Source organism: Mya arenaria, chromosome 1 (genome assembly GCF_026914265.1).
Source record: "Mya arenaria isolate MELC-2E11 chromosome 1, ASM2691426v1".
NCBI classification, from domain to species: domain Eukaryota; kingdom Metazoa; phylum Mollusca; class Bivalvia; order Myida; family Myidae; genus Mya; species Mya arenaria.
In genome coordinates, this window is record NC_069122.1 from 43,240,443 (window position 1) to 43,261,656 (window position 21,214).

Below are 21,214 nucleotides of genomic sequence, written 5' to 3' on the forward strand. Positions count from 1 at the left end.
CTACCAATTAATCTCACGAAAACGCTCGTGATTACCGTGCCAATATGGGACGCTCATGATTACCATGCCACAGCGAGATGTTGATGATTGCCATGCCACAGGGAGACGCTCATGATTACCATGCTACAGTGAGTCGCTCGTGGTAATCGTACAGCCGAGAGACGCGTACGCTTGCCTTAGCACAGCGAGACGCCCAAGATTACCGCGCTACAGCGAGACGCTCATTACTACCGCGCTACAGCGAGACGATCATAACTACCGCTCTACGGCGAGACGCTCATGGCTACCGAGCTAAATTGAGACGCTCCTGCTTACCATGCCTCTGCGAGACGCCCATGACTTGCATGCTACAGTGAGTCGCTCATGATAATCATGCAACCGAGAGACGCTCATGATTGGTGTGCCACAGCGAGACGCTCATGCCTTCCTCGGTAAATTGAGACGCTCCTGCCTACCATGCCACACTAAGGCACCCAATACTTGCATGCTACAGTGAGTCGCTCATTGTTATCATGCAACCGAAAGACGCTCATGAGTGTCGTGTCACAGCGAGACGCTCATGACTTCTTTGGTAAAATGAGACGCTCCTGCTTGCCATGCCACAGCGAGACGCCCATGACTAATTGTAATTATGCAACCGAGAGACGCTTACGATTGCCGTGCCGCAGCGAGGCACCAAATACTTGCATGCCACAGTGAGCCGCTCATTGTAATTATACAAGCGAGAGACGCTCACGATCACCGCGCCACAGCAAGGCACCATTGACTTGCATGCTACAGTGAGTCATACATGGTAATCATGCAACTAACAGAAGCTCCTATTTTGTGCAGCAGCAAGACGCTCATGACTACCGCTCAACAGCGAGACGCTAATGAACACCATGCCGCAGCGAGAGGTTCGTGATAATCGCGCCACAGCGATGCTCTTATGAATACCGTGCCACAGCTGGGCTGAGCTGGGGTGGGGTGATTTAGAAAAATAAGATAACACCCTTATGCTCTTTATACATGTAGTATTTTGTTTTAAAAAAGGGAAACTTTAAACCTGCACAGGGATCTCTTCTTCGAGCACAGAAGATCTCTGCCACCTCGTACGAGCTGGAATTTCATCATTGGCGTTTACTGGTAATTAATTATTTATTTCAGTCCCATTGCTTTGCCTAAATTTTGACAGTATCTTTGTTTTATGTTCCATACCTCAACACATAATTTTCAAATAAAAACATATTTTGTACGTGGTCACGCAATCTTTACCATCATCACATGGTATAACGACAGTGATCATGTATAGCAATGGGAAGTAACCGCTACGTGGTGTTTGATAAGTTATATGTATAATTATTCGGCTACCACGTATGCTTCATGAATAATTCAGTTTACACTGACTACAGCTCGTTTAAATTGTTATATCTTATGAATTAAAACCCAGATGTTAAAATGAAAAATGTTGAACGTTTTAAATTGAAGAAAAAATGCAATTGTTATATTGCGTGTACCTTTTGATCGGGGTGGTGAATATGGCAAACGGGGTTGCCGTAATACCTGTGTCCCCCGACTTCATTTGTGGATAAAACTTCAAGAAAATATCATTTTAAAAGGAAATGACAGCTACAGTATGCTTAAATACGACGGGGCGGACGTTTTTTTTGGTTCAACTGAATTATTCATGAAGCAGACGTGGTAGCCGAATTCGGGGAAGAAGTAATAGTGTAATGTAACCAAACCTGCATGTGTTTTTCTTTCTTTTTATTTACCCATTATCTCGCGAGTAAAGGCTGTTTTGTTCATTTATTAATGAAAGGTAATTGATGAAATATTAGTAAGGTTGATTGTATTATCAAATACAATATTAAAAAAAAATTAGACTGGTTTATTTGCATAAACAGAACGCACGTCTGTGTTGAGATATTTTTGCGATATTTTCAGAAACTTTATCAAATTTCTCCAACTAGATGCATGTTCAGGTGAGAATATTGGTTGCAATTGAAAGATTGAAGTTTTATCTGCATGTTGGCTGCATGTTTTTGTTGCAACTTTTCGTTTGGGTGCCTTTGTAGGCATGTTGTTCTTAGCTGTCACATTTCGATGAAATTGGAGTTGTTTCACTTTAGTCTATTTAGACAAATCGAGATTTTCTGACTTTGTAAAAGTGCCGTAATTCATAGTTATTTATGCTAGATAGTTGGTATGAGTGACCCCTTTGATGAATCTGAAGAAATATATATATATTTTAGGTTATTTTAGGTAAAATTTCACTAAATTTTTTTAGAGGTCAAAATTCAGCACATTCCCTTCAAGTCACTGTGTTTTGGGCTGGCGGGTGAAAAAATTATAGAAACATAATAAAAAATTGTTGTTTCAATAACTAGTCCTGTATTCGTTCTAAAGTCTCGCATGATGAACCCTGGAGCTGCTCCCCCCACCTCTGGGTCTGGAAGTCTGATGGCCGGTTCTTCCATGTCACAAGCTGAAAGAGAGAAGGTTTATCAGTGGATCGGGGAGCTTACGAGCCCAGACACACGAGAGAACGCTCTCCAGGAACTCAGGTTGGTTAAACATGTGTGATTTATAACATAAGAACCAGAAAATTGTGAAGTATGCAAACTGTTAAAAATTAAAGAGTTGTTGAAATGTTTGTTTATATTGTTCAAAAGAAGTTTATAGCAATCTACATGTATTTGTTTTTAGAAAATTGGTGTATTTGATAAAAAATACTGATTTATAGCATACATGCTATTATATATGAAAACTATGTGACAACAAGTGAAGTCATTCCTTCGATGACTATGGTGGTGACCTTTTGACCTATTTTCTCTTTATTAAGCAATAAAAATTAGACCTTGAGTTGAAATTTGAAGATACACATCATTGTTCTTGTATGAATTTGACAACATTTTTTAACCCACTCTCTCTCGTGCTTTTAAATCTGGACAAACTGTTTTGTAAACAAATTTCAGTTTCATCCTAGAATGGCTTTGACATTGTTTTTTTTTTAATTTTAAAGCAAAAGCAATGAAATTTAAAGTGGGGAATTGTCTGGTAGAAATACATCAAGTTTTTTAGCTCTACTGGCCAAAGGCTTATTTTTTGTATTTTGAGAAAAAGAAGTTGAACCTTAAAAACATACTTGTTGTTTTAACTTTTAGGCACACCAGTCCAATAGAGTGTGTAATGCTCTGGCCCTCCTACAGTGTGTGGCGTCACATCCTGAGACACCCTCAGCCTTCCTCACTGGTATGGTCCATATAGTGTACAAATCTATCATATAACATGGCTTATTTCTTGAACTGTTTTAAGCCCCTTTATAGCAGCTAACTGTTTAGTAACTTATCCAGCTTTTTTGTTTTGAAATTGACTGTATTATGTGTTCCTTTTGAAGAGTGTCAACACTTCTAACTAACTAAATAAAATTCTATTAAATCAGATTGAAATAATTTTATTTGTTTAAAATCCTAATATTCAACAGTTTAAACCGGTACTCTTCACCTTTCTCAAGAAATAACTCCCTGTTGTTGTCACTTAAGGTATTAATGGCCTGTCTTGTTTTCCAGTGATAGCTTGTCTGTTTTCCAGTGATAGCTTGTCTGTATTCCAGTGATAGCTTGTCTGTATTCCAGTAATAGCTTGTCTGTATTCCAGTAATAGCTTGTCTGTTTTCCAGTGATAGCTTGTCTGTTTTCCAGTGATAGCTTGTCTGTATTCCAGTGATAGCTTGTCTGTTTTCCAGTGATAGCTTGTCTGTATTCCAGTGATAGCTTGTCTGTTTTCCAGTGATAGCTTGTCTGTTTTCCAGTGATAGCTTGTCTGTATTCCAGTAATAGCTTGTCTGTATAGCAATGTCAAGTTACAACTGATAAGGTCCTGTTAGTATGGTGACATAATATGGCAAAGAGCGCTAGTAACCCTCTTGTCCAAATGTCAAAATGCCATTTGCTGTTTGCTTATAAATAAATATAAGTGTGCATATAAATTCAACTTTAACAAAGTTAAAAAAAATGTTGGGAGCATACAATCGGTGAGTGAATCCCTTTGAATCTGCTGATACCCCTTGATTCAGTACATGAACACGTTTTTCAGCCAACATACCACTGTTTCTGTACCCCTTTTTACACACGGTGAGCAAGACGAGGCCATTTAAGTATCTTTGTCTTACTAGTCTTGGAGTTATAGGAGTACTTGTCAAGGTACGAAATTGTCTTGGTTAAAAGTTATTTATCGAACCCAGCTCAAGTATTGGATTTAAGGATATATGTATAAAATGAAACATTCTTTATATCCACCCTGATTGTAGTATTCGATGAAAGAATAAAGCTTTTGCTGACCTATTTCTTTGTAACTTATAGGTAAAAATTGATGAAGCATGTCATAGTCCCTTGAAACTTAAAACATTCCATTTTGCTCTCTGGTTTATACCTGTGGGGATTAATTTGAGCTTGGGAGCTTGTAATCAGTGAATTACATGTATGTTTCACAGACATCTTTCAGATGGTAACCAAACATTTCTCAGGGGTTTTCCTAATGATTTGACTTTCACTTGCCCTGGGGGCAAGTCAATTTGAACATCTACTTGCCCCCTGTGAAATTTTGTTGCCCGATCTTTGCAAATGTTTATATGTATACCATTTTAGTCAATCTGTATTAAAGGCAATGATATTTATTAATAAACACAAAGAATAACATTTAACAGATCTTAACTGCTACATTTTATTTTCAAACAAGCATCATCCAGCCATAGCCTCACTGTCACTTCTGATCGATTTTTTGCATTTTCTATCATTTCATTTTTACAATGACCTTGCGATTCTTCATGAGCCTTTAATGAGTGTTTTCGAAAAAAGTTTGAACCAGTAACAAAAGAACTGAACATCATCATATTTCGTACAGCTTTACATTTCATGGGATGATTTTCGTATTCTAACCATTTAAATTCGTTGAACCAGGAAGATTGAAAGATTCTCTTTCTGCTATCTTTTTCGTATTTTCTTTTTCTTTTATTATCGATAGTTTTTGTTTACTTTTAGAGAAAATTGAGAAAAAAGTGTTCAGTTTCGGCCAGTTTGTCTCCGTCCGCCATCTTGCCAAGGCTGACGAACATTATACGTTACGATTCATTTGATTGGCTTTTTAAACTCCAATAACCAATCAAAATTGGTTTAACTTATGCTTGTTAGGAAATATTTTAACCCAAAGAAAAATAAAATAAAACTACCGGAAAGCATTCACTACGAAAGCTCACTTGCCCGGCGGGCTACCTGGTTTGGAAAATCACTTGCCCGCAGCGATTTTAACCCGGCGCGGGCAAGCGGGCGTCCGCTTAAGAAAACCCCTGATTTCTTGATTACCATATCCTTATATGTTTGTAGTCTGTTTGGTGTAGCATTGTTTGTCTTGTTCTAATTGGCTCCATATTGGCTTGAAATAAAATGTTTGGTTTTGATATTAATAGTGATGTATCAGAAGTTTTATACATGTTTTTTATTGATTCTGACAAGCAATTCCGCATAACTTAAAAGAATGCCCAGTTAAGCACATAAAACAGTGCAGAATCACAACATGTGCAGTAAGTCCCATAATTTGTTGAGTTATACCTTTGGGTGGTTTACACTCAAAACATTTACCTTAGCCACTGCTTAAAACTGTTAAAACACATGTTACCAATGACAAGATACACATGTGTAGCAAGGCCCAAAATTCTCGCTTCAGCAATCATTGAGTTATGCTCTTTTATGGTATGAAAAAAGGTATTACTATTTTCCATAACAAAATTATTATTTCCCACACAGACAGATGAACAAGAAGTGATCAACTTCCTGCTTAACACAGAGATTATTCCACTTTGCCTATAAATCATGGATTCGGGGATTGAGCTTTCATAGTCAGTGAGTAACAGCTTATATGAGATTGATACTGCCAAGCATTTAAGTACTATGAATAGATATTGCCAGGAATTTCGACAATATGGATGGATTTTGACATACATTTGAGTAACAACGATGTATATTGCCATACATTTTCATACTATGGATTAATATTGCCATACATTGAGTAATAGCCCAAAAAGGATGGATCTTGCCAAACACTTGCACTATGGATAGACATTGCCATACATTTGAGTAATATGGATAGATATTGCTATGCATTTGAGTTATATGAATTGACATTGCCATACATTTGAGTACTATGGATAAATATTGCCATACATTTGAGTAATAGGGATAGATAATGCCATACATTTAAGTAATAGGAAAGATATTGCCTTACTCAATATTGCCATACATTTGAGTAATAGGGATAAACACATGTTCATACATTTGAGTAATAAGGATGTATATTGCCATTCATTTGAGTAAAGGGGATAGATATTGCAATACATTTGAGTAATAGGGGTATATACATTGCCATACATTTAAGTTAAAGGAAAGATATTGCCGTACATTTGAGTATTAAATAGGGATTGGTATTGCCTAGTAATAGGGATATACATTGCCATTCATTTGAGTAATGTGGATTGATATTGCCATACAACTGAGTTCATTGCTATTCATTTGTGTAAAAAGGGGTGTATATTGCCATGCATATGAGTAATAATAATAGAGATGGATTTACGCAATGGGGCTGAGATTGCCATATACTGTATTTGAGTTCATTGCTATTCATTTAGTAGAAAGGGTAGATATTGCCATCGATATGAGTAATACTAATAGTGATCGATTTGTTCAATAGGGCTGAGATTGCCATACATTTGAGGCAATGGAATGGACATAGAGATGGATTCAGCAATAGGGCTGAGATTGCCATACATTTGAGGCAATGGAATGAACATAGAGATGGATTCAGCAATAGGGCTGAGATTGCCATACATTTGAGGAAAAGGAATGGACATTATTAATAGGGCTGGATTTTGAGACATCATGACATCATGCAGAACCTACATTCATGGTGTGCAAGCTCAAGGTCACAGGTCAAGGTCTAATGTCTGATCCAGAAGTTTTATGTTTGCTCTCCATTTTGTAAACCCCTTGTAGGATTAACGTGAAACTTCAGTCAGATGTTCACCACATTGAAACAACATATAAGCTTACCGGTACCCACATTCCAGGCGCAACAGTTCAAGGTTTTATAGATTTCCATATCTCCTTAACCCCTTGAAAGATTTTCACAAAACTTGGTTAAAATCTTATACTGACAACATGAAGAATCCACAATTCAAGCATGCTCAATGTCATGGTCACACTTCAAGGTCAAAAGATCTAATCTTAGAACTGGTTTTTACCGCTCTGTATGAGTAATACCCCATTGAGGGATTTTGATGAAATCTAAAAACTTACAGACTCAAACACACAATAATACTTCTAAATAATATTTAACACAAATCACATATATTTGTCATAATGTAGTTTGATTGCCTGTTTCACTTGTCATCCTTAATACTTATGTTCATATGTGTCTTTATCATATTCAAAGTTTATTGAAGTCATATGTTTTCTTGTTAATGAGTTCCATCATTTAACATCAGTGTATGCCATGGATGTTACTTCCTTTTTATGATTGTTTTTAGACTGGAGGCCACAGGCATACAGGCCCCAGTACAATATATAAACCAATTTCGGGTAACGTCAGATCAACTTTTTGGCATGTTAAAATAACTAATGCGCCTGGGTTACAAAATGGGACATACATAGTCTATTGTTCATAGTTTATGCTGTTTAAAATGTTGCGAATTTAAGGACCGCTTTTTAAGTACATTCATGAGATTGCAACGTTAATGTGAATTTGAAAGCAAGCCGAAGAATCTTTTATTATAGATAAGTCTCCAAATTTGAATATGTGGCTCAGCTGAAAACCATTGTATGCAGTGGGAGGGTTTGAAAAATGCAAAATATGTCTAACTCTTTGATTGTTTGTTTTTAAGGTGGCGACCTTCATTCCCCAGAAGATTCTTGTTGGTGAAACAGGACTGTCGTATATTTTGCAGACCTATGATGATTCTCCCACAAAGCCATGATTCTGGTAATATTTCAAGCTTGTCTTAAAGATGTACTCTCACAGATTAGTCGTTTTGACAACTTATTTTATTTTTTGACTTGGATAAGTTAGTTTTTGTGTCAGTGCCTGAAAACCAGTGAAAGAAGACTGCTGAAAAAAAATCTTATCGCAGTTTTTCATATTTACCTTCAAAATATATTTTATGGCTAAAAGCGTTTATAAAATTTAAAAATTTGAAATTTTCGGCAAGTTTCCCAAATGTTTCAGTTGAGATCTGTTCTATTGTGAGTTATTTAACATGACTGAATTGAAGGCATTGATACCAAAATAAGCTGATTCGGAGATAAAAATAAAAACAAATGTCAAAACTGTCAATCTGTGAAAGTGCAGCTTTAATAAAAAAAATAATGTTCCATGTTGGAGACTGTTTGTATAAACATGAATGTTCATATCGGAGCGGTCACCAGATAGGCAGGGATCCTATTGTGCAATAAGTACCTTATGGATCCATGCAATAAGTACTGTGTTGATCTGTGCAACAAGTACTGTGTGGAATCATGCAATAAGAACCATATGGATCCGTGCAATAAGTACCATGTTGATCCATGCAATAAGTACCATATGGATCCATGCAATAATTACTGTGTTGATCCATGCAATATGTATCATGTGAATCTGTGCAATAAGTACTGTGTGGATCCGTGCAATGAGTACCATATGGATCCGTGCAATAAGTACCATATGATGCTGTGCAATAAGTAACGTGGATCCGTACAATAAGTACTGTGTGGATCCATGCAATAAGTACTGTGTGGATCCGTGCAATACGTATTGTTTGGATCCGTGCGATAAGTGACGTATTGATCTGTGCAATAATTTCCGTGTGGATCCGTGCAATAAGTAACGTGGATCTGTACAATAAGTACTGTGTGGATCAGTACAATAGATACTGTGTGGATCTGTGCAATAAGTTATGTATGGATCCTTGCAATAAGTTACTTATGGATAAATTACAATTATATTTCATTATACACACGCTATTTATTGCTAAGTAAGCTTGCAGATATGGTAAAAAAAACAATTACAGATATGGTAAAAAAAACAATTACTATCACTGTGAAAGCAATAGTTTGGAGTGAAAATATGATTTGCTGTAATCCTTCAAGTAAACTAATTTTTGATCTTACACTGAGATTTAACAATTGTTCTGTTTCTTTTATGCTTTAATAACATTATGAAAAGTTCCAATCAATTTGCGGGAATTGGAAATTAACATGAAATCATGAAGACATTTAGGTGACACAAACACAAAGATGTTTAGCCAAGCATAGTGAAAGCTTCGTTACTTTTGTTAAGCAAAATGAAAAACATTCCTTTAAAAGCACTTAATATATCAAATTGCAGTAAAAACAACATTCTATTTCACTGAAAACAAAAGAGGAATAGTCACTTTCTACATGTGTTATGTAATATTCATGGTTTTAAAGTCTGTTTTTTTCACAATTAACGTGCTGTTTTTTTATTTTCACAATTCTAACGGCCCTATCCCAATTGATAAAAGTCGCAAAAAAAATACAATATAGTATCTTGTATTGATTTGTTTAATAATTTTTAAGGTGAAAATGGTGCTGTTTTGTGCAATGTTATTTTTGCTTATTAATGCATCTCATAGAGAGGGATGCATATCGTAGTTCAAAAATAGCTAAAGGTTTGTCATAGCCATGGTATTTTCAATGTTGTTCTGTAACATATTGTCTTTGGCCATAAATTGAAACCCATTCAAGATACTCAAAGAAAGCAAGTACACATTTTGCCAGGCACAATACTGTGTCGGCCCACATTGAAATCTGAAATTACCCCTTGTTGGACATGCACTGCACATCTTGTTTAGCTGATGATTCATTTGTGGACTTCGATGTTTTCCCCCCAATCAACTCTCTTCACATTTATGAAATACTAGGCTTTGTTTTAAAGCAGACATCTTCATTTTTGTCTGTAAACACCATGTTTTTTTAATTACAGTTTCTGTTCGGGGCATTTAAGAACAGACAGCACCCGTGTACCGGACTGCAAGATTCATCTCTTCCAAATGATGTCTTACATGTAGCTTTCCAGGTTGGTGTGCATTGATTAACTGATTTATTGATTGGCTGATTGATTGATTGATTGATTAAGTGTGAGCTTGGGTAAAGGAATTAGTGTGAGGCCATAACTCAGTGAGTGTTATGGTGTGTATGTGTGGGAGTGTGTGCATCCAACCTCACATATTCTCCATTTCAGTCGGCGAACCAGACCATTATCAGACATTCTGCCATGAATATGACAGGTTAAAGTCCATTTCATATTTTCCTCTGTTATTTTGATGATGATCTATTAAATTAACTCCGTTGTGTTACTGAGTGGTGCTCAAAATTTGGGTTTAAATCATCAAGCTGGCTCTCGGCATATAATTTTATATACTTCCACCAGATTTCTCTCCTCAAAATATCTTTGCTCTAGATTTGCCTGCATCAAGTTTACTCTTTGTGCAGTATTTAACAGTTTTTTTGATACTTTTTATGACTTTCAGATCTTTATGAGGCTACTGTCAAGTAACTAGATGCTCTGTGTGTGCACTGTGTAACTAAGGCTGCCCAGTTATAGCTGTTTCATTTTTCTGAACAGGCATTTCTACTGAATTATTTGGTTGTTGTGTCTTTGAAGCCAGCGAACCAGCAGATGACAGATTTACATGTTTCGGCATTGTTGACAGTACTCCTGTATTGGACGTTTCATAATTTTGTGTGGAAGTGTCATCTGATAAAATCTTAACTGCCTGTTTACCGAGGCCTATTTTCATAGTGACTTCTTGCCAAACATCAGGGTCGATTCAGCTCCTACCGGGAAATTTGCGTGAGGTATCCACAGAAAACAATTAATAGCCAAACCCCTTTTAGTGACAACACTTCAGGTCACTCTTTGCCTCCACCACAACCGGAAACTACTGTATTATCATCGGCACCATTTTCGGACTGTTCTCCTCGTAATGCACGTCACTTCAGACCTCCTGATCGCTATGGGGAATGTTACGCAATGTTATGTGCAGAAGCATGTTGATAAGGTTTAACTTATTCTAACAGGTTTTAATATGAACCCAGTCTCATGAGATAATATAATATTTTCTGTTTTGTTTCAGGTTCTAATGGATATAATTATGATCTAATGATGATTTTTTTTCAGTGTTCACATTTGATTTATTTGAGCTTATACATTTAGTTTTCTAAACTTGCTTTCAAGAGAGTAGGTTTCTTGTTTTTCAATTAAGAAATGCGCGCATGCTTATATTAAACACATAGTTTAGTATGTGTAGGTTTTCTATTTTGTTTAGGCATTATACATTATTATACTTTTTCATACAGTGTAAGGGAGGCAACTTGAATAATATTTTATCGTTGGGCTTGTGATGAAATGGAATTACCTTAAAGTGTCAGTCTTATTCAATATCAATATATTCACATACATGTTATGATGTATAACAAACATTTTGACTGATAAACCTTTAAATACTTACTAAATAATGCATTTATGTAAAATATTCATTACTGATAGCAATATTGTAACCGTTTATTTAATAGCAGAAAGCGCAAAAATATAAAATGATTGGTGAATGCTTCAAGATTTACTGTGGTCATGGATAGTCTCATAAGGTAGAAATAGCTTGTATTTTGCTCAATTCTTTCCAACTCGGTATCCTTCAAAAGAACCAATGTTTTCGACATTTATTCATCCTTTTTGGAATATTAAAACAATATCATTAATCGTGGTAAGTCTTATTTGGGAGTAAGAGTGCATCTTTAAATTAATGTTGTTTTATTATTAGTATTGAGTAATTTGTTTCTGGTATTACATTTTTTAAATTCGAGGACCTTGACCTTTGTCTCCGAAATTCAAGGACGAATTTCGAAAATGGAGGGGGATTGTGTAACCAGGAATTCAATGTTTATTTAGCGGCACTTATACTATCTCGATATAGAGCTAACTGTTATAGCAACGCGGTAGAATGTTCGCTTGCAGAGCGAGAGGTCGTTAGTTTGTACCCTGACAGGTGCACATAGCAATTTGTGCAGTCTGTTACATATGCACTTCCTATAAGTCCATACTTGTTTTTAGCGAAACTCACAGTATTTGCATACAAATTCAAGTTAAGATCCCAGACCAAACATTGTCTCCTTTAGAATACTTAAATTCAGATGTTCTATAAGCTACATACATTTACACTTCTTATTGTGGATAAGAAATTTATCCAGTTGATTATAAATGCAGTTTCCCAGAATTACGCCCTTCTTTTGCAGAAACTGCCGATGGCGTAAATCCAGTGCTGTGGGCCAGTTTTCCAGCCGTGTGGAATTGACATCTCCAGCCAAACTAGAGCCAGGATTAATATCATACTCATTAACAGCAAGGTGAGCTACTGCTAATTTATTTCCAGGTTAGTAAACACTGCCAGGAGTCCGGCGTTTAACACAAATGTAGTTTACCTTTAGTCACTTTTAATAAAGGTACCCATAATTTCTTCATTAAAACACATCTGTGACAGCATTAGAGACCGCATACTAATTGTTGTTCCGTAATGTATAGAAAGACTTTTAATGCTTAACAATCAGATCAATAAACATGATTCTCATTGAATTTGAGAGGCCTTATTCTTTACTGGGGGTAAGGGCAGATTAAATGTGTAAGAGGGTAGGGGAAGGGGTGTAGAGATAAGAACGTGTTTTATAAGGATTTCTTTCATTAGTCACCATTTTGAAGGTAATGATTGAATATATCCATAATATTTGCTAAAAATAATTCAAATTTTGTAACTTGTTCATTTTTGTTGGAAGTGAATCTCATTGTGGGCCAACTTCATATTCCCCTTTTTCGACAAGACAAAACATGAACAGACGAGCCTGGTGTTCCTCCCTTGTGCTCTTGTATTTACATTGTTGGAAATATTTCAGGGCAAAGTGGTGCTGCATTCGTTTCCTGAGCTATCGGCATGATTGCTTTAACATGTTGAATGACGTTTCCTTCGTCTGTCTGATAATCCCAGGTATCATACTTCATTTTATTTGTTTTCTGAATTTAGAAGCTGTTTTAATGCAAAACAGTATAAATTAAAAGTGTGACACATAAATTAAATACTTTTGACTATACGTCAAAATATAATTTTGTTGTATGCTGTTCAAAATGCCTACATTAAACAAACAATTTCTAAAAGGTAAAACCTCAATTCAATATATGCGGAAATTTATTAGGACCAAAAAATAATTATGGGTGCTTCATAGTTATTACCAATCCACCCACCTTTATTATGTTTTAATGTTGTTTTTTCTGAACCTAAGAAATCAACTTCATACATTTGGTCACAGTAACAATACTCTAAAGTAAAGTTACATTACTATTGGCAGGCCTAGCAGGAATATGGCTCTCAGTATTTTTTTTTCAAATTCAACATTTATATTCTTTATTCATAACATCTTACACAGATTGTATAGGAACTGGAAATTGAAACATCTATGTTTCACATTGAATACATGTATTTCTGTATTCAACAACCATAACTCTTTGACCCAGTATTACCAAGTTGCCTCCCTTGACATGAACATATAGGTTAAGCCCTCATTTTGAAGTTGATTGATTCCTTTTGAACCCACACACATTGCAAGAACTATGACTCTGTTCCCAAACTGTCTCCCTTGGCATGAAGATGTTTAGCAAATGAACCATAATTCTGTTACTTGTTGTTCACAAATGGTTTCCTTTGACAAAGAAGTATGTTTGAACATAACCTTTGAATTGAATGAACATCAGAAAGTTGTTGTTGAAAATATGTGCTTGCAACCATTTCAAGAAGCATAACTCTATTCAGGGATGATAGAATTCCGGATTAATCCGGAATTCCGGATTTAAGGCCTCACGGATCGATTTTGAGATATATGTAAATCCGTTGAGTTTTTTCTAGGGAGGGAGGGGTACAGGGAGCGATTCGAGCTTTGTTCGAACAATATGGGTACGAAAGGTGAGTTTTCCGGAATTGTAAATCCGGAAATTAACGAACATATTTACGTCTTGCCAATCGAGCTATATGATTGGTTAAGATAGCGTCGGGTGATTACGGAAATTACCGATCGGACTAGAAAACAGTATCCGGATGGTTCGTATCCGGATATGACAGACGACGAAGATTAATAAACGAATATTGGAAAAACACGACCACCACCAACTTCTAAAAACATCGATTAAAAGGTATATTTGCTATTTAGTTTTAAGAGAAATTGCCGAAACGTTACTTTTAAAGTTAATAGAATGTGTTAAAACTGAGAATGGGTTTTTGCGCATGTACTGATGTAGCAATATTTCGGACATCCCGATTCGGAATTTGTTATAATAAATGATTTTTATTTTACAAATTTTATTTGGCCGATTGAAGTTTACGATGTAAACCGTTTCTTTATTGTTCTCATAATGTTTAAAGCATTGTTCTCAATAAGAAGTGGCTGTTGACCATAATGGAAGGTTCAAATAAAAATCACTATCCCCACCCTGACACATTCAAAGTGGCTGTAACAACCATTAAGCATTAGATAAGCGAGCAGTGTTTTTATCCTTTTACCAGTTCACCAATCACTTTTTATCATGCTACCTAAATTGTGTTCTCTTTTATACCCTACCTAGTTCTCACTTTTCTGATGTGATTTGCCTCATCAGTGTTTTATTTTTTTCACTAACAAGCCGGTGGACACCGTTCATGTCAGTAACACTCGGAAGAGGGGTTGACATTAAACTGAGATAGATAGATAGATAAAATTGGGTTGTTTAAAATTTAAAGAAAAAAATGAATTAATATTTTGTAGTAGTAATATATATTAAGTAAGAGCAATCAGTTTATTTTCTATTTGAGACAGTTCAACAAATCTTCAAGTGCATCCGGTTGTTCCTGTCAATGACCGACAATTCAATTCAGATGCCATGATTCTTGGATTTATGGCTGAACATGACCTTCCATACCCCTGGTACCACATGTAGTGAGTCTTACTTAAGACACTTGCCAAATATACTCTCAGCGAATTAAAACTTCAAAGGTGTACAGCATCATATAAGATGACTTCCGGAGAGGCAAGCCATTTCAATGATGAACTTGTTGAGGAGTTAAGTGATACTCGGTGTGTGCTACTGGACACCTGTAACATCATGAGGAGAAAAAATCCGGCTTGGAGACCAGAATACGTCAACTTGTCCCTCACCTCATAGACATTGATGGTGACACAGCCCGACATGTCCACAACGGTTACCCTGCCAAAGCATTTACAGTCCCATTTGGATATTACTTGGAATTCCGAATAATTATTAATATAATATTATAATAATTGATAATATTTTATATTCTCATCAAATGTGCAGATAATGGAATAAATACTCTTATGTCTGATATATAAAATTTGAATAAATAACACTTTACAATAAACATTTGCAAGCTTGATATTTGATATGTTATTCATTATTATTTATCAAACATCCCACAGTATAGACTATTCATACACAGGCATTTGATCATAGCCAGTTAAGTTTTATGGGAAGTGGACAACTGAACCAAAATGTCAGGTACATGTCTTATGCCTGTGACTTAAGGTAAAAATGTAAATTTAACTTTGTTCAAAGACAAAGGTGTTAAACTTCACTGCTAAGATTCCTGATAATTGTTCGGATTGCGGAAGTCTCCTGTTGGACATAATTATATCTACCAAACCGAAAGGTGAACTCCTTGAACACTATTCTAAGACAAAAAAGGGTATTAGAAACTCTGAAATACTGAAAGTTTCGGGGGGGGTTGCCCCCCTTGTCCCCCCACCAGGGCTTTGCCCTGGACCCATCGGGGGCCTTTAGCGGCCCCCTGAACCCCACGCAGACATTTTCAGGATTGGCAACTTGGCACTGTTATCATCCCTGTCTATTATTCATAGATCCCAAGGTTACCTCCCTTGGATTTGGTGTTAACTAAATACACTTTGTTTTGGTTTAATTTTAAAACTGGATTGGCATTTCATTTGAGAAGTTTTTCACAGTGCCAGAACCTTAACTCTTTGACACATACTTTAAACATACCGTATGTCTATTGAAGATCACTTTTTTGTATTCACAATAAGAAACCAAACCCAGGGTATCAATTAGCCTAGGCTTGGTTAAGCCTTGTAGGTTTATTGTTAAAATTTCGAATGTTTTCATTTTTTGGTCAATTTTTTAAAACTAAACAATATATTGATAACCAGGATTTTTGATAGCAAAATTAGTAAAATAATTAAATCGAATTGCAGTAAAATGTTTTTTGTTCTTAAGTATATTGGCATCTCGTTTCAGAAGCCTTGCGCCAGTGCTTGACAGACCAGCTGAAGGACAGACCATTTGTCCACTGTCTCAAGAATGATAACTTCACGAAGCGCTGACTAGTGCAGCTCCAGCAAAACCTAGAAAATCCGGGCGTGCCTGACCCATGAAACCCTGGCATCAACAGTGAGGGGGAGAGTGAAATGGGAAGGGGGGTTTAGAGGAATTGTGGAGTATGGCTGGGAGGGGGATAGGAGAGGTTATTTGGGAGTGTCCAAGGATATGAAGGGGAAGAGGGGGGAAATTCGGTGATAACTTAAAGGGTAGGCCTAAACCTTGACGCCCTTGCATGCCACTGCACGCAGTGATAAGGAAAATGAAAGCATGAGGGGGGTTAAGAGCAAGTATAGGGGGATGGAAGGGTGTGGGAGATATATGTGGGAGGATATTGCTGTGCTGCACCATTAGTGAGGGGAAATTTGCTCAAGGTATAGGGTGTGCTGTGGAAGGATGAATAGTTGTTTGAATAGTGAGGGTGTGTCTCGCTCGTGAATCAGGGCTTGTGTCTGCATCAACAAATGGAAAAAAAACTGGGGTTGGGAGATGTTTTTATAGGATAAAAATAAAATTTTGTTTATGTATGTTTGATATGGTATAAACATTGACAATAAGACATTGAATTGCTGTAATCTATTTTTTGTCAATAAATTTTTAATGTCTACCCATTTGTTGTAAGTTTTAGATAGTGGTATAGGTTTCCGCCTATCACACAAGATGTTGTGGTTTCAAAAACCACAAGGGTAAAATTGATCTAGTGGTATAGGTTTCCGTCTATAGCTGTAGAGGTTTTGGGTTCGATCACCACAATGGTAAGAGTGGTGTAGTGATATAGGTGTCCGCCTATCACTTAAGAGGTTGTGGGTTCGATCACCACAAGGGTAAGAGTGATGTAGTGATATAGGTGTCCGCCTATCACTTAAGAGGTTTTGGGTTCGATCACCACAATGGTAAGAGTGGTGTAGTGATATAGGTGTCCGCCTATCACTTAAGAGGTTGTGAGTTCGATCACCACAAGGGTAAGAGTGATGTAGTGATATAGGTTTCCGCCTATCACTTAAGAGGTTGTGGGTTCGATCACCACAAGGGTAGGAGTGATCTAGTGATATAGGTTTCCGCCTATCACTTAAGAGGTTGTGAGTTCGATCACCACAAGGGTAGGAGTGATCTAGTGATATAGGTTTCCGCCTATCACTTAAGAGGTTGTGAGTTCGATCACCACAAGGGTAGGAGTGATCTAGTGATATAGGTTTCCGCCTATCACTTAAGAGGTTGTGGGTTCGATCACCACAAGGGTAGGAGTGATCTAGTGATATAGATTTCCGCCTATCACTTAAGAGGTTGTGAGTTCGATCACCACAAGGGTAAGAGTGATGTAGTGATATAGGTTTCCGCCTATCACTTAAGAGGTTGTGAGTTCGATCACCACAAGGGTAAGAGTGATCTAGTGATATAGGTTTCCGCCTATCACTTAAGAGGTTGTGAGTTCGATCACCACAAGGGTAGGAGTGATCTAGTGATATAGGTTTCCGCCTATCACTTAAGAGGTTGTGAGTTCGATCACCACAAGGGTAAGAGTGATCTAGTGATATAGGTTTCCGCCTATCACTTAAGAGGTTGTGAGTTCGATCACCACAAGGGTAAGAGTGATGTAGTGATATAGGTTTCCGCCTATCACTTAAGAGGTTGTGAGTTCGATCACCACAAGGGTAGGAGTGATCTAGTGATATAGGTTTCCGCCTATCACTTAAGAGGTTGTGAGTTCGATCACCACAAGGGTAGGAGTGATTTAGTGATAAAGGTTTCCGCCTATCACTTAAGAGGTTGTGAGTTCGATCACCACAAGGGTAGGAGTGATCTAGTGATATAGGTTTCCGCCTATCACTTAAGAGGTTGTGAGTTCGATCACCACAAGGGTAGGAGTGATCTAGTGATATAGGTTTCCGCCTATCACTTAAGAGGTTGTGGGTTCGATCACCACAAGGGTAGGAGTGATTTAGTGATAAAGGTTTCCGCCTATCACTTAAGAGGTTGTGAGTTCGATCACCACAAGGGTAGGAGTGATCTAGTGATATAGGTTTCCGCCTATCACTTAAGAGGTTGTGAGTTCGATCACCACAAGGGTAGGAGTGATCTAGTGATATAGGTTTCCGCCTATCACTTAAGAGGTTGTGGGTTCGATCACCACAAGGGTAGGAGTGATTTAGTGATAAAGGTTTCCGCCTATCACTTAAGAAGTTTTTTGGTTCGATCACCACAAGGGTAGGAGTGATTTAGTGATGAAGGTTTCCGCCTATCACTTAAGAGGTTTTTTGGTTCGATCACCACAAGGGTAGGAGTGATTTAGTGATAAAGGTTTCCGCCTATCACTTAAGAGGTTTTTTGGTTCGATCACCACAAGGGTAGGAGTGATTTAGTGATGAAGGTTTCCGCCTATAATTTAAGAGGTTTTTTGGTTCGATCACCATAAGGGTAGGAGTGATTTAGTGATATAGGTTTCCGCCTATCACTTAAGAGGTTTTTTGGTTCGATCACCACAAGGGTAGGAGTGATTTAGTGATAAAGGTTTCCGCCTATCACTTAAGAGGTTTTTTGGTTCGATCACCACAAGGGTAGGAGTGATTTAGTGATAAAGGTTTCCGCCTATCACTTAAGAGGTATTTTGGTTCGATCACCACAAGGGTAGGAGTGATTTAGTGATATAGGTGTCCGCCTATCACTTAAGAGGTTGTGAGTTCGATCACCACAAGGGTAAGAGTGATTTAGTGATATAGGTTTCCGCCTATCACTTAAGAGGTTTTTTGGTTCGATCACCACAAGGGTAAGAGTGATTTAGTGATATAGGTGTCCGCCTATCACTTAAGAGGTTTTTTGGTTCGATCACCACAAGGGTAAGAGTGGTGATTTAGTGATATAGGTTTCCGCCTATCACTTAAGAGGTTGTGGGTTCGATCACCACAATGGTAAGAGTGGTGTAGTGATATAGGTTTCCGCCTATCACTTAAGAGGTTGTGAGTTCGATCACCACAAGGGTAAGAGTGATCTAGTGATATAGGTTTCCGCCTATCACTTAAGAGGTTGTGAGTTCGATCACCACAAGGGTAGGAGTGATCTAGTGATGAAGGTTTCCGCCTATAATTTAAGAGGTTGTGAGTTCGATCACCACAAGGGTAAGAGTGATCTAGTGATATAGGTTTCCGCCTATCACTTTAGAGGTTGTGAGTTCGATCACCACAAGGGTAGGAGTGATTTAGTGATAAAGGTGTCCGCCTATCACTTAAGAGGTTTTTTGGTTCGATCACCACAAGGGTAGGAGTGATTTAGTGATAAAGGTTTCCGCCTATCACTTAAGAGGTTTTTTGGTTCGATCACCACAAGGGTAGGAGTGATTTAGTGATAAAGGTTTCCGCCTATCACTTAAGAGGTTTTTTGGTTCGATCACCACAAGGGTAGGAGTGATTTAGTGATATAGGTTTCCGCCTATCACTTAAGAGGTTTTTTGGTTCGATCACCACAAGGGTAGGAGTGATCTAGTGATAAAGGTTTCCGCCTATCACTTAAGAGGTTTTTTGGTTCGATCACCACAAGGGTAGGAGTGATTTAGTGATATAGGTTTCCGCCTATCACTTAAGAGGTTTTTTGGTTCGATCACCACAAGGGTAAGAGTGGTGTAGTGATATAGGTTTCCGCCTATCACTTAAGAGGTTGTGAGTTCGATCACCACAAGGGTAGGAGTGATTTAGTGATATAGGTTTCCGCCTATCACTTAAGAGGTTGTGGGTTCGATCACCACAATGGTAAGAGTGGTCTAGTGATATAGGTTTCCGCCTATCACTTAAGAGGTTGTGAGTTCGATCACCACAAGGGTAAGAGTGATCTAGTGATATAGGTGTCCGCCTATCACTTAAGAGGTTGTGAGTTCGATCACCACAAGGGTAGGAGTGATTTAGTGATATAGGTGTCCGCCTATCACTTAAGAGGTTGTGGGTTCGATCACCACAAGGGTAAGAGTGATCTAGTGATATAGGTTTCCGCCTATCACTTAAGAGATGTGGGTTCGATCACCACAAGGGTAGGAGTGATGTAGTGATATAGGTTTCCGCCTATCACTTAAGAGATGTGGGTTCGATCACCACAAGGGTAAGAGTGATCTAGTGATATAGGTTTCCGCCTATCACTTAAGAGGTTGTGAGTTCGATCACCACAAGGGTAGGAGTGATCTAGTGATATAGGTTTCCGCCTATCACTTAAGAGGTTGTGAGTTCGATCACCACAAGGGTAGGAGTGATCTAGTGATATAGGTTTCCGCCTATCACTTAAGAGGTTGTGAGTTCGATCACCACAAGGGTAGGAGTGATCTAGTGATATAGGTTTCCGCCTATCACTTAAGAGGTTGTGAGTTCGATCACCACAAGGGTAGGAGTGGTGTAGTGATATAGGTTTCCGCCTATCACTTAAGAGGTTGTGAGTTCGATCACCACAAGGGTAAGAGTGATGTAGTGATATAGGTTTCCGCCTATCACTTAAGAGGTTGTGAGTTCGATCACCACAAGGGTAGGAGTGATCTAGTGATATAGGTTTCCGCCTATCACTTAAGAGGTTGTGGGTTCGATCACCACAAGGGTAAGAGTGATCTAGTGATATAGGTTTCCGCCTATCACTTAAGAGGTTGTGAGTTCGATCACCACAAGGGTAGGAGTGATTTAGTGATATAGGTTTCCGCCTATCACTTAAGAGGTTGTGGGTTCGATCACCACAATGGTAAGAGTGGTCTAGTGATATAGGTTTCCGCCTATCACTTAAGAGGTTGTGAGTTCGATCACCA

At 37.7% G+C, this 21,214-nt stretch overlaps 1 protein-coding gene across 3 annotated transcripts; it reads left to right on the forward strand.

The window, feature by feature from the left end:
• Positions 1-1,735: 1,735 nt before the first annotated feature.
• LOC128228903 (CCR4-NOT transcription complex subunit 9-like) lies at positions 1,736-16,578 on the forward strand. 3 transcript variants are annotated; one of them, XR_008260005.1, is made up of 9 exons: positions 1,736-1,801; positions 2,389-2,546; positions 3,147-3,234; positions 5,784-5,879; positions 7,913-8,010; positions 10,009-10,101; positions 12,318-12,428; positions 12,969-13,060; positions 16,366-16,578. XR_008260005.1 is itself a non-coding variant. In XM_052940450.1 (3 exons), the coding sequence occupies exons 1-3, from the start codon at positions 1,953-1,955 to the stop codon at positions 3,247-3,249; spliced, it is 273 nt and encodes a 90-aa protein (XP_052796410.1). In that variant the 5' UTR covers positions 1,858-1,952. The 3 variants fall into 3 exon arrangements, 1 of the variants encoding a protein (XP_052796410.1); XR_008260006.1 differs by lacking the exons at positions 1,736-1,801; positions 2,389-2,546; positions 3,147-3,234 and adding an exon at positions 5,226-5,355 and having other exon boundaries at positions 16,366-16,577; XM_052940450.1 differs by lacking the exons at positions 1,736-1,801; positions 5,784-5,879; positions 7,913-8,010; ... (2 more) ...; positions 12,969-13,060; positions 16,366-16,578 and adding an exon at positions 1,858-1,964 and having other exon boundaries at positions 3,147-3,249.
• Positions 16,579-21,214: the final 4,636 nt, after the last annotated feature.